This window comes from Mesocricetus auratus, unplaced genomic scaffold (genome assembly GCF_017639785.1).
Source record: "Mesocricetus auratus isolate SY011 unplaced genomic scaffold, BCM_Maur_2.0 Super-Scaffold_100003, whole genome shotgun sequence".
Taxonomy (NCBI): domain Eukaryota; kingdom Metazoa; phylum Chordata; class Mammalia; order Rodentia; family Cricetidae; genus Mesocricetus; species Mesocricetus auratus.
In genome coordinates, this window is record NW_024429188.1 from 102,234,765 (window position 1) to 102,247,950 (window position 13,186).

General features: G+C 53.4%; 1 protein-coding gene across 3 annotated transcripts in view; it reads right to left on the reverse strand.

Annotated features, from left to right (window-relative positions):
* Window positions 1–10,973: 10,973 nt before the first annotated feature.
* Smim10l2b (small integral membrane protein 10 like 2B) overlaps window positions 10,974–13,186 on the reverse strand; it is a 3,312-nt gene continuing 1,099 nt past the window's right edge. Inside the window, exons 1-3 of one of the 3 annotated variants that reach the window (XR_005876866.1) lie at window positions 13,143–13,186; window positions 12,786–12,844; window positions 10,974–12,625 (exon numbers count right to left, since the gene is read on the reverse strand). Coding sequence is in view for 1 of the 3 variants with exons in the window: in XM_040744635.1 (XP_040600569.1) it covers window positions 12,584–12,625; window positions 12,786–12,844; window positions 13,031–13,186 (257 nt within the window). In the remaining 2 variants the exon portion in view is untranslated. Of the gene's footprint in view, window positions 12,626–12,785; window positions 12,845–13,030 lie in introns of all 3 variants that reach the window. The other 2 variants (XR_005876865.1, XM_040744635.1) reach the window with 2 other exon arrangements.

Consider the following 13,186-nt stretch of genomic DNA (forward strand, 5'->3'; position numbering starts at 1 on the left):
CAGTTGGCTTCAAACTTTCCATGACACTTCTTAAGTCCCAGCTCTTTTAACCTCCCCCCCTCCTCAGCCTCCTGTCAAACCCCAGGCGTTCTACTGTACTGTCCATCCTCCTGTTCACATCCCCACCCCCTTTCATCCTACAGTCCTCCACCTAAAACGACTCCTGTTCTCCTTTCTAGCCTTCTTTATGTCCCTCCTTCCATGGTCCATCCATCCAAGCCATCCCCTTCCTTCTAACAACTTCCTGGCCTCTTCCCAGGCTTCCTGCTCATTCTCCCCCATGGCTGGGACTCTCCCCTGCAGCCCCCATTCCCATCCTTCTTTCCTTCCCCAGCCTAGTGTACAAGCTCCCTGGTTATCCTTAGAGATCCTAGGCATCCACCCTAGAGCATCTGATCCTGTGTTCCCGTGTGACTCCTAAACTCCTTGTGAAACACTTGAACTCCCCTGGTATTTGCTATTCTGTTCTGTCCATCTCGAACCCCCATGCCGCAATGTTCTGTCCTATGAACGACCGTCTCTGCAGCATTGTTCTCTCAGTCTCAGACTTTTCCTCAGGATTCTACAGTCCCATGGACTCACTGTACATGCCCACAGCCTCCACAGCCCTTCCCCTCTTGTGCTCCACTCTGGTAACCTACCCTCACATAGGCCGCAGTGTTATCCTCCTAGTCTACTCTAATCCTCTCTAAATATTGTCCTCCGACCTCCTAGGCACACACTGAACCTCCTGTCCTCCTGAGTAGTCTTGCCATCTTCAGCATACTTCTGTCCTCCTTTGAGACCTGCCTACAAAGCCCTGATGCCTACACTTCTGACTTCCCTCAGCTTCTGACCAATGAGTCCTTAAAACCTTAGCCCTCCATTCCAGCCATTTGTTATTATACCACTGAGTCTCCGACATTTCAACCCAAAGGTTGTTCTTTACCCAGGCAGTCACAGCCAACTGACTCACTTCCTTCCTGTCCTCCGGCTCCCAAATCCAAACTGGATCTTCCTCGGCTGATACCCAGAATTCTAGACACCCTGGGACTGCTTTTGGAACCGTGTCCTACTGTTCCAATGAACCTCCTTCCATCCTCCTAGCCTTCTCGCTTGTCCTATTGTCCTACCCGCTACCAGGCATCCCACCCTGAAACTAAACATTTCCAGTCTTCCAGACTGCTGTCATCACTTCCAGTCTCCCAAGCATGCCAATGACACCAGCTCATGCCCTGTACCTCCAGCACCACCCTTTAGTTTCTTGCAATCCCTGTTGCTCCTGCCTCCTCCCCAATTGCCTGCTCACGTGTTCCCCAGGCTTCTGCTTTTCCCTATTGTGATTCTTCTCTTTTATCCTCTCATGCCCACCCTCTTCCTTTCACATAGCCTCGTGTAATCCTCATTCCCAGCCTACAATGCTCCTAATATCCTCCCACATCCACTGACATCCCTTGATCCCTGGGACCTCTTGGAGTCCACTATCCTCACACCAATTCTCCCATCCTCCTGCCTAGATCTTGAGTCCCTGTAGAGTTTCTGGATCTACCAAGGGGCATCTTGCTTTCCTTGGGAGATTCCTGTGCCCAAACTCAAGCCTTCAATTCACACTCTCCCTGGAGCCCTCTCCTCCACAGGCAACTTTTCTTCTGTCTACTCTAGGTTTATTAGGTTCCCATAACACTTTAAGCTGCCCAAGACTTATTCCTCTCTCCCTTTCCCTAGATCCTTCTCTGTCTGCTTTTGAAATACCACCATACAACAGTTTCTGATTCCAGCACCCAGTGCTCCAACTTTCACAGATAAACTAAACCCTTCTTTACTAATAAAAATTTCTCACTCTTAAAAATAATGAATTTTCCTTTAATGGCAACTTTGTCTATGTGCATGATCTTAGCAGCAAGTGCACACATGGTCCTAGGACAGTCTATAAGGCATCACTCATTCCTCTGGGACTGAGGTTGCACATTGTTTTGAACCCCATATGGATCCCTTGAATCAACTTTGGGTTTATGGAGGAGCAGAGTTGTCCTGAGTGCCGAGCCAGATGTCAAGCCCCAGACTCTCCTGGTCTATCAGGAACTGTGGCCCTGTTCTTGAGCAGATACAACAGGCTCCCATTTTTCTGTGAACCTCTGCCTACTATGCTACGTGTCTTTTCGTCCACTGTTCACCCTGATTCACTCAGCCTCCAGGCTAAATCCTACTTCTCTTTCCCTCCCTCATTGCTTCCTGCTTACTTTTACATAATTCAGTCCTCCTGCGTAGGCCTCTGCTCTCCTTACAGCCTACCATCCACACAGCCACCTATTCTACTACAGAGGGCTTTCCGGCCTCTTCTCAGGCTTCCTGTCCCTAGCCCATTCAATGCTCCCTCTAGACTGGAACCTTCCTTAGCATCCCTATCTGCATCCTTATAGACCTAGCTTAGTGCCTACCCTCCGTGGTTCATGACCCCCTCTGAAGCATGCATCATGCTTTCCTCTCAGATTTCTATCTTACATGTACTACATCAAACGTCCATGGTCTGTTTGCTTCCATCTTCTAGATGCTCCTGTCGGTTGTAGCCCTGTCCTCCTGATACCCTGACACATTCCTAGCGCTGTGTCCCCTATCTCTAGCCCCCTACTCTCCCATAGCCTTCTCTTCTCCTCCTTGGCCCTTGCATACTTACTCTGTCCTGGCCCTCCCAGGCTTCTCATGTCTCTCTGGCCTTCCGCCTTACCCCCACGTTTCCCTGTGAGTGTCCTGTCCTCCTTAACAGCACTTGTGCTCTTGAGTCTCTTATTTCCAACCAGGCTTCCATATGGCCATCAAAGTCTGCTCTTACCACACATACCTAAGGCACCAGAAACCTGTCCCCCACTCCGGGGCTCTGTGCTCAGCCTGGCCATTCTGTCATCCTCCTAGCCCGCTACCCTCCCTTTCAATATCCTGTCTTCTGGACTCCTAGGCACTCCCTGATCCTCCTGAGCAGTCATGCCATAATCCCCAGATTTCTCCTCCCCTTTCTGGTCTCCTACTTAGCCTGCTACCTAGAATTCTGCCTTACTCAGCCTCTGAACTATGACTCTGGAGGCCCATCCCTCCTCCCCAGCCATTTGCTCTGCCACTCCTGAGCTCCAACATTGCAAACCAAATGGTGGCCATTACCCAGTCAACTACCATGTCCTCAGGCAAATGACCTCCTGTCTACATTTCTGCCCTCCACTGGCTAAGCCTCCACTGGATCTTCATGGCCTGGGACTTAGATTCCTAGACGCCCTGTGACTGCTTTTGGAACTCAATGTCCTACACTTCCCAGAAACTCCCTTCCCTTCCCATTCTTCTCACTTGCCCAAGACTCCTACCCATTCTTGAGATTCCTACTCCAAGATGCAGCATTTCCAGCCTTCCAGACTTCTGCCATGACTTTCAACCGCCTGTCCTCATATCGGCCCACCCAGTCCGTTCATGCATTCTGCCTTAGTTTCTCGCCATCCTGGGTCCCTGTCCTCCTTCCTATGACCCCACTAATATACTCTTCAGGCTTCTTGCTTCTTCCTACCCTCATTTGCCTCTTCTAGCTCCATATCCTCAACATTTTCTGGCTTCCCAGACCTTCTTAACTGACTCAGGAGCAGCTCATGTCACTAGGAACCTCCTGGAACCTGCTTTCCTTAACCACAGTGTCCTGTCCTCCTGCTCAGACTTTCTGTCCCTCTGCTGCTGCTTATTATTACAGTTATTTTTGTTTGGTTTTTCAAGACACCGTTTCTCTGTATAGCCATGGCTGTCCTGAAACGTTCTTTGTAGACTAGACTAGCCTAAAACTCAGAAACCCACCTGTCTCTGTTTCCCTAGTGCTGGGATTAAAGGTGTACACCACCAATCCTGGCTCCTGCCACCGCTTCTTAATTTACTAATAAGATTTCTTTACCCAACCGCCTAGACTCCACATCACGCTGACATTGAAAGCCTACTCTATAGGTACCTTGACACCGCCCTCGTCTAAGCCCTTTACCCTGCCATAGAACTCTAACCTGCCCCTTACTCCCTTCCATCTACTCCTACTCCTGCCCTCCCCAGATCCTCTAAATCCCATTCAGAATCCATCCTTACCAGAACATCCTTCAAGTACTCAGCTCTTCACTTATCACAGGCGTAGGCTAAACCTTCCCCATTAGTAAAAGTCTCAAGAACCATTACGGATTTTCTGTGAATGCCTCTTGTGTGGTGTTCTGAGCAGCCACTGCATCCCTGGTCCCAGGACAGAGAAGAAGAGTGCCTCAGATGCCCTTGGTATGGAGTTGCAGACATCGTGCGTGCCACGTGAGAGTTTGGCATCAAGCCTCTGTCCTGTAGAAGAGCAGGCAGTTGTCCTGAGTGCTGAGACAGATGTTCACCCTGCTAGTCTGTCTGAAATTGTGGGACTGTTCTCCAGCCCACTCTTGTACAGCTGGAGTCCACCTTTCTGTGAGCCTTGTGTCCTGCCTGATGCATGTCTTCTCTTTCACTGTTCACCCTGAGCCCCTCAGCTGCCAGTCAAACCTCAGCCTCCTATCACACCCTCCATCGTCCAACCTACATCCTTGCCCTCCATCGTCCAACCTACATCCTCGCCCTCCATCCCTCACACATTACCTCCTGATCACCGGCACATCTTCCTGTCCTCCTGTCTAGATTCCAACCCTTCCAGCCATCTTGCCATATATATGATCCACTTCCCCTCCTGCAGAAAGCAAGCCAGACCCATCCCATGCTTCCTGGCCACCCCAGGTTTGGACTGTCTCTGCACACAGGCATCCTCATCTTCATCCTTCTCCTCATTCCTCATCTTCTCCTGCATCCCTCATATCCGTCCTACTTACACAACCCAGTACATTGCTCGCCGTCATGGGTACAAGGTCCTCTCTGAAACATACATCTCGTCTTCCTCTCACACTCCTAACCTCCTTGGACAACACTCGAATGCCCCTGTCACTTGATCCAATCCTTTTGATCCTCCTCTCTGTTGCATCCCTGCCCTGCTATTCTGCCAAGCATGTGACCTCCGTCTTCAGCACTCCGTTCCTCCCGCAGCCTCCTACTCTCCCCATAGCCTCCTGTTGTCCTGGTGCCTGTCCTCCTCCCTGGCCCTCTAAGCCCTCCAAGCCTTCTCATGTCTTTGTGAACCTCCTGCCTTACTCCAAAGTCTTGTTTGCTCTTGGTATGTATCCTGTCCTCCCCGTCAGCAGTGTGTCCTGGTGCAGTCTCTGAATTGTCCCTGTGCCTCCACACCCAGCAGCCGCAGACCTCAGACTCTCGCCTCTACTCCTGAAGCATAACCTGGACCTGGCTAGCCTGTCATCCTCATAGCCTACTACCCATCCTCTCAAACTCCCGATTTCCTGTCCACCTAGGCATGTCCTGAGCCTCCTGCTCAGTCTTGCCTTCCTCCTCAGACTCCTCCCTCCTTTCCAGTCTCCCTACACAGCCCTGATACCTAGATGTCTTCCTCACTTCAGTCTCTGATCCGAAATTCCTGAGAATGCTGCCTTCTCCCCCAGACATTTATCCTCTTTCCGCCAAGTTCCTGACATCCCGACCCAGATGCTGGCCTTTACCCAGTCGTCTACCCTGTCCTTGGCCTTCTGGCATGGCATCTTTCTGTTCTCCATCTGCTAAGTTTCAGTTGCATCCTCCTGGCCTGGCACCCAGATTCCTAGGTGCCCTGGTCTGCTTTCCCTCCCCAGGGCTCCGCTGTCTGCTGTCCCCAGGAACACACTTCTGTCCTGTCTCTTTTCACCTACAGAAGGCTGCTCCCCAGACCTAGCACTCCCAATCGTCCAGACTTTGGCCATCACTTCTCCCTCTGGGCTCCACCCTTGACATCTGCTCACCCCTGTACCTCTTGCATTGCCTCTCAATCTCTAGCAATCCCAGTGTGTCTCCTGCCCTCCTCCCTGTCGCACCTGCTGTGCGGCCTGCATCCGAGAATGTAGCGAGGTGGTCGGGATAGATGACACAGAGACCGGTCGGTTGCTTTAAGAAAACTTTATGCTTCCCAAGTCAGCTTAGGAGGAGACCCCAGTCCGCTTAGCAGAGAAAAGTCTCAGAAGAAGTCTCTCTAAGAAAAAGGAGCTTCCCTTTTTAAGGACTTCTGCCATTCATCTACATACCATTCTTTCCTCCTGGCTGGTGGTCTAATCTCCAGCCCCAGAATCGGGGAGACACCACAGGGAAACAGGAAGAGGCATCTAGCCTTAGGGGGTGTGAAAGGCATGGTATTTCAGTGAGCAAGCCCTATCTGAGCCCTAAAGCACTGAATTGTTTTCAGTAAACATTATATAGATGCCTGCTCCCAGGCCGAAGGGGAAGTGGGTTTCTGCTCAAGGTCTGGTGTCCCCACACCTCCCCATGCTCTTAATTTCTTCCCTGGTCCTCTGCTTCTCCCTACCCTCCTTCCTTTCTCTTTTATGCCCCCATCTCCAATATCCTTATGCTGTCTCCAGCCTAATACCCTCCTCTTCTCAGCCTCCATCCCTCATGATATCATCTGCAGTCCATTCACTTCCCTGTGTCTCTGGGGACTTCCTGGAAGCTGATGTCCTCACATGCAGTGTTACATAAGCTAGCCTATTGCCTATTTCCCCCATCAGACTTTGTGTACCTCTCCAGCCGTTAGACTTCCCCATGGACCTCTTTTCCCCAGGCTTTTCAGTTTCCAGAGCCTCTGCTCTCTCACAGCTAACTGTTCACATCGTTCCAGGTCTTCCCTAGTCTTAATATACTCTGCCCATGTTACGCACAGATTCCCACCCCGTGTCTCCTGACATTTCCATTTGTCTCTTGTCCCTAGTCCCTGTCATCTCCGATATCTTGTCCTCAACTCCATCTTTCCTCCCTGTCCTTCTAACTCCCCTCTAAGCTACCTGCATCCTTACCACGCTCCGGTGTCTGGCCTTTTCCCTTTGCCTCTACCCTGTCCCTGAACTTCCTTCTCTTTCCCAAACTTTTGCTGTCCTCTGACCAAGATACCCTTTTGCTATGCCTCATTCTCTCCTCTTCTTTATCTACATTCTGCTCTCTGGCATTCTTCCCCAGTGGCCTGCCCTCAACCTCATGGTCTCTCCTTCCTCTTCAGTCTACCATATGTATGCTAAACCATTTATAGCCTTCCAAACTCACCCCCGGGCTCTTTTCTATTTTGTCACCAGAGTTGTGTCCTTCTACCCAGACTCCTGAACTCTTCCTAACAACTCCTGTCCTTGCCATTCTTCTGCCCTGCTCTTCTTCCTGCAGTGTTTCTCCAGTCTGCTGCCCTGCTCCCTGGCCTTCCTAATCCTACTTCCGAGTCTCCTTCCTACTATCCCCTCCAGGTGTGGCCCTGTACTTCTTACCCTTGGGCTGAGTCTGTGACCCCTCCCCAATCTTTAGAACTCCTCACTTTTCTTCTCCAGTGTTCTATGTCTCCACCCCCTGTCCCCTCCCCAGAGTCCTGTCACTCCCTATCATCCACCATCCACCATGAAGCTCTTACGCTCTACACCAGCCTTCTGTCCAGCTCCTGGACGCCCTTGGTTCCCCGTTCATCTCCTAGTGCCCTTCAGCTCTCCCAAGGCTTTCTGCCCCATCAGCTTCCTACCGCCCTTGACTTTAGCCGACTGTCTTCCTCTCCAGACTGCCACCCTCCCCTTTAGCCTCATGCACATCTCTCCTTCCTGTTCACCTCTGTGCCCTTGTGTTTCCTCCCAAACCCTTGACCAGCCTCTGCCTCCGGAACTGAAGCTAATGTTCTCAGGTACCCTCACCGATTCCTGTTTGCCTTCTAACCCTTCCTCCTTCTTCTCCCAGCTTCATACTCCCCTCAGCAGCCTGCTCTCCTTCTCTTTACCTCCCTCCCTCCCTCCCTCCTCCTTTGTCTCTCCCTGTGAACCTACCCTCACCCTGCTTCTATCCTCCTTATGGCCTTGCTGTCTCCCTCCAGGTCTGTGTCTCCTCAGTGCCATCCTTCTTCTCTCATCTACCCACACCGCTTACTCCTGACATCTCTTTTCCTTATTCCTTCTCCACGGTCATCTTGCACACCTCATCCTTAGGTCCTGCCTTCCTTTCTGATTAGACCACATGCCTTAGGCTTTGTCCTCATCTCCAGTTTCCTAGCCTGAACCAAGGATATACCCGTCTGTGTGACTAGCTTTCCTTCCTCCCTGTGCTCTCCCCCAACTCTGCTGCATTTTCCAACCCCTCTCAGCACCAGGTTCTCCTCCCAGAACTCTTATGCGCCTCTGTATACTTGCTTCCTGCTCAAGCCCCAACCCCACAGCTCCCTAGCCTCACTCTGAGCCTCTGCCCTCCCTGTCAGCATCTTGATTTCTCTTAGCCTTCCATCAGCCCTCAAAGTTCATCTCCAGCCTTCTTCCTTCTTCAGGAATCCTGCACTCTCCCGATGCTCCAGATCTAAGCGCCCTCATCCATTTACTTCTCTCCTGCACACACCTAGTGCCTGGCTCCCAATTTCCCTATCATCCCTTGAGCATCTTGTCTTTCTCCTCCACTCCCTATCCTAAAGGAACCATCTTTACTGTCGTACTCTCCCTTTGGGGGTCCTTGTTGCTGTCCTCTTCCTACAATTCCAGATCTCAGCTGGGACCTCTCCTTCTCCTCCAGCCTCTTGTCCATCTCTGGATGACAATGCCCCTAATTTCCTCCCTTGCCTTCTGTTTTGCTCCAGCTTTCTGCTCCCCTCCCCCAGATTTCTGCCCACCTGAAGCCTTCTATCTTCCCATAACTGTCCACCTTCCTTTAGGCATCCATTTCACTTCTGATTTCCTCTTGAGCCTCCCGCCCTCGTCCTCAACCTTCTGGGTCCCCTAGACACTTCCACTTCCCTGAGCCTCTGGCCATATCTCACTTTTCTCCCATCTGCTCCCTCTCCAGCTTGTGCTCTCCTTCAGGCTCCTCCCCCTACTCCCCACCCTTGGTCAGACTCCAACCTTACTCCTGGAGTTCTCCCTAGCCTCCTGCACACTGCCTGGGCCTTCTGCCCTCCACAGGCCCCTCTTCCCTCTGGCCCTAATGTCTTCCTCAGGAGACCTATCCCCTCAAAGCCCTGGACCTTGTCCTGAACCTCCTGCCCTCCTCACCCCCCTTCTGCCACTCACTGACTGTCCTCACCAGTCTGAGGCCTTGCCCCCTCCCTCCTCCCTCCCTATCTAGCCTCCAAGGCTCATATCCCTGCTTGTTGTGCCCTCAAATATGTGTCCTTCTCTAAAGCCTTCGGTTCTCCACGACCTCTGCCCCCCAAGTCTCCCCAACGTCTTTGCGGCTTCCATGTGTGCTTTCGGCCTGCTCCTCAGTTTCTGCCTTCTTTCCTCCTTCATCCAGCCCTCCTCTTCCTGCCTGTTCTCAGCCTTGCAGCCTCCATGACACCTGCCTTCCAATGGCCAGGCGGTCCTCCCCAGCCTCTTACCTCTGGCCTTACCCTGCTGTGTTCCTGCTCAGCGTCCTCCCACCCCATCTCATGCTCTCTCCTAACCTCCCTCCCCTTCAGCCTGCTGTGCACCCCAAACCACCTGCCCTCCCCATCCCCTCGAACGTGCTGGCTCCCTCCCCAGTTTACGTTTCTCAGTGTTCTGTCTTGCCCCGGCCCCGCCCCAGTCACCACCTTTCCCTAACAGTATGGTACTCAGTCTTGGCTGTCTGCCCTCCCAAGCCTGCTTCCCCTAGCTCTGCCTGCTGCTTTCCCCTCAGCATCCTACATGCCCAAGATATGCCTGCTCTGTTTAGCAGGGTTATTCCCTCTTCTGGTCCTTCCCTCCTGGCTGCAGTACTATGTTCCTGAGCCTCTGCTCCTCTTCCTCAGTCTCACAAACTTCCTCTGAGCCTCTGGCTCGCCTCCTCATCCTTCCTACTAAAGCTAACCCTCTCATCCCTGACGTCCCCTCTAGCCTCCTGCTGCCTCTCTAGTCTTCAGGGCCACTCTATGACCCCCTGCCCTCCTCACAAGACAACCTTTCCTCAATCCCCCTGCCATTTCTAGGCTCTTCTGCATCCCCCATCATCCTCCTACCATGCCCCAACCTACCTTCTCAGCAGCCTGTTGCCACCCTTCCTAGAATCTTACACCCAGCCAGCTTCCCACCTTCTACTCCCCGCTCAGCCTGCAGTCCTCCCTAGTCTCCTACTGTCCCTCAAGGGACTCTTGGGCTCAGATCTTTGTCTTGCCCCTGAGCCCTTTATATTCCCCAAGGTCTACAGTACCCAGAGCAGAGCCTCTTATCATGCTCTGCAGCACCCTGGAGCCTCCTGACCTGCCCCTTAGGCCTTTACCCTCCCAGAAATACTTCCTAACTTCCTCTACTCCCCCAGAGCAGTTGCCCTTCATGTGCCTGCAGACTGCCTGCAGACCTCACAGGGGAGTCTCCCACAGCCTTGCTGTCTGACCTCCCCCAGCCTCTGCCCCACTGAGCCTCCTGCCTTCTGGCTAAATCCCACCTCACCTCAGCCCTAGGATTCCTGGCTTCTATGCTAACTCTTCAGAATGGAGCTCTGAGAAGACAGAGCTCAGGCCATGTGAGGAAAGCAGGCATCCAGCTCCAGCTTGGGGATAGGTGGTTCATCTTCTCAGTGCTCCCTAGCAAGCTGCAGGCTGAAGCCAGTAAGGACTTTACTGCTCCTGCAGATGGCTCTCTGGGCTGCTTCCTTCCCCTTACTCTTGATGTCCAGCTGCAAGTAAAACATACTGACTCCAGACCCTAGAAAGAAAGAGAAGCCTTAGCTTCAGCTTCTTTCTCTCAATACTGAACAAGAAAGAATAACTGTCACTTTCCAGGCCTGGCTCCACTCGTCCCCACTTGGTGCAGGGGGAGCAGAGGGTGGTGGTCCTGTCAAGGGGGGGTCTAGCAGGAGGCTCTGATGCTGCAGTTTCCCTGCTCAGCTCTGGATGGAGCCTGCTGTCCTGTACACCCCCACCTCCCCACCCAGGATATGGTGTGGCACCCAAGAAAAACAGGAGGCACCCAGGCAGTATCTGCTGTACTGAACTCAACGGTTTTCTTTTAACGTTGGGAGACAAGTGACAACACAGAAACTGCATCTGTGACCAGACAGCGCTGGCGGTGCAGGGTTCATCACACATGGGAAGGTACGTGCGTCCAGGTCAAGCCTCTGAATTGCTTGAAGCTCCGCTGCCTGCAATACAGACTGCCAGTATATAAAGTGCATCGTGACCCCGTCACACAGCCAGGGACCATGAGGGAGCAAAAGCAGCCAAGGGGGCGGGGAAAGCAGAAGCTCACAGACTACTCAGGGCCAGAATGGGCCAGGAACACAGAGCTGAGTCCTAGTTCCAGGCCCATCTCCTGGCTGACACCAGGGGACCCAGAGTGCGGCCCAGTGCCAGTGCCTCTGACCTCACAGCAGAGCCCATGCCTGGGCACGAGCAAGGAGGGGCTCTCCTGGAGCCGGAGGTCTACGAGGGCAGGCCTCAGACTCCACGCTCTTTCTCCCAGTAGGTCAAGGCCCTTCTTCTACAGGGAGGGCAGAACGCCTGTGACGGTCCTCCTCAGCTGTACCTCCCAACACAAACATGTTCACACACGTGTGTATACACACACAGACCACTCAGTGCAACGTGGCAGAAGCAAGACAGCTATCAGGCCTGGGCTATGGCAGTCAGCAGAGACCATGTGGCAGCCACCTTCCAGCTGTGGCCTTCAGCCGAGACAGACTGGGACTGTCATTTGGGTCCCTGACTCCAAGCAGGCAGTTGGGCCACTCTGTCCCTGGAGCTGCAGGTTTCCGTGTCGGGAGTACAACGCATGGACCTTGACATGCCAGTGTCAGAGAAGCTGGGGGAGTGTGGGATAAGCAGCAGAACTATCTCCTGGGCCATCCTTGGGCATCTGGAGGCTCTAATCTATGCAGGGCCTCCTGGACAGACTGTCCTCAGCCTATCTGGATAAGACTTCCCCATGTGATGCCAGGGATGGGGCTGCAGGCCAGGGACAGAGAAACAGGGCCACCACGGGTCTCAGCCCACAGCTCCTCAGCCTCCCACGAAGCACAACACCAGTGTGGCAGCCCACTATCGCACAACTGCTCAGGAGCCCTTGACCAAGCACCAGAGAGGTAGGGGAGGACGAGACATCTCAGGAAGTTCTTGAACCTTATCTGTTCATGAGCTGAACTATCCGCCTGTCTTCTAGACCACTCCAAGGAAAGAGAGGTGTCCAGCTTCCTACCCCAAGGTCTCTCTTTCTCCCTAGGTGCCCTGGCAACTCTCCAGTCCCTCCCAACCCCAGTGTCCTGCCAGGTCAGGAAGAAGAGTGCAGGGGGTGGGGGAATGCAGGCTGAGCTCCCCCATCTTCTGTGTGTAACAAGGACAAATCCCAGGCCCTTGCTTGAGTGCCATGGAGTTGGGAGGATGCTCTCCCTCACAGTGTTGCTAGGAGATATCAGTGCCTAAGGTACATGGCCATGTTTTCTATGGTGACTGAAAGACCTGAGCCACCCCACCCCTCTAGGCCTCTGCCAGAAAGGCCCTTCCTCTCTCTCCTGGGTAGGCTCTTCACTCAGCGGCTCCCTGGCTGCTACAGGAACAATGGCAGACATCTCTGCTTAGGGGTCCACCTTGAAATGATCAGGGAAGGGGCGAGCCATCCATCACCCAGAAGACCAAGGCCTGCAAAAAAGAGGGAGACTGCCTTAGGCCTCCTGCGCCCTCCCCCTCCCCCCTCCCACCTATTCTGACAGCAGCTGCCTGCTCCTGGAGTCCCTCCCACTTCCCCAGATCCTGTGGCACAGGGCTGCTAGGCTGCTCTTGGCTGGTAGATGGGTCTTACCGGGATCATCGCAGGTGCTGTAGGGAGCCTGGGTAGACAGGGAGGAAGGGAGAAGCAGGCTGTAGGGGAAAGAGAGAGCTGTAACCAATGATTTCCTGGTCTTCATGTCTGCAGACCCAGAGCCTCAGGGACGCCCCAGGCAGGGTTAGGGAGCAAGAGGGAGAGCAGGATGAGCAGGCAGAGAGGACAGTCCCCTGCCCCATCCCCACAGTGCAGGGGGCAGCTTGGGGAAGGGCTGTGCAGACCTGCGGAGACTACCTGTGGGCCCCCATGCAAAGAAGGGGCCAGACTCGAGGTGCGGCTCAGAAAAGAACTGTCCATTTTATCTGACCACCAGACACAGGGACGAGTCCTTACTCCTCTTGGACCTTCCTGGGGGCTCACTGGCCCAATCCTCTCCC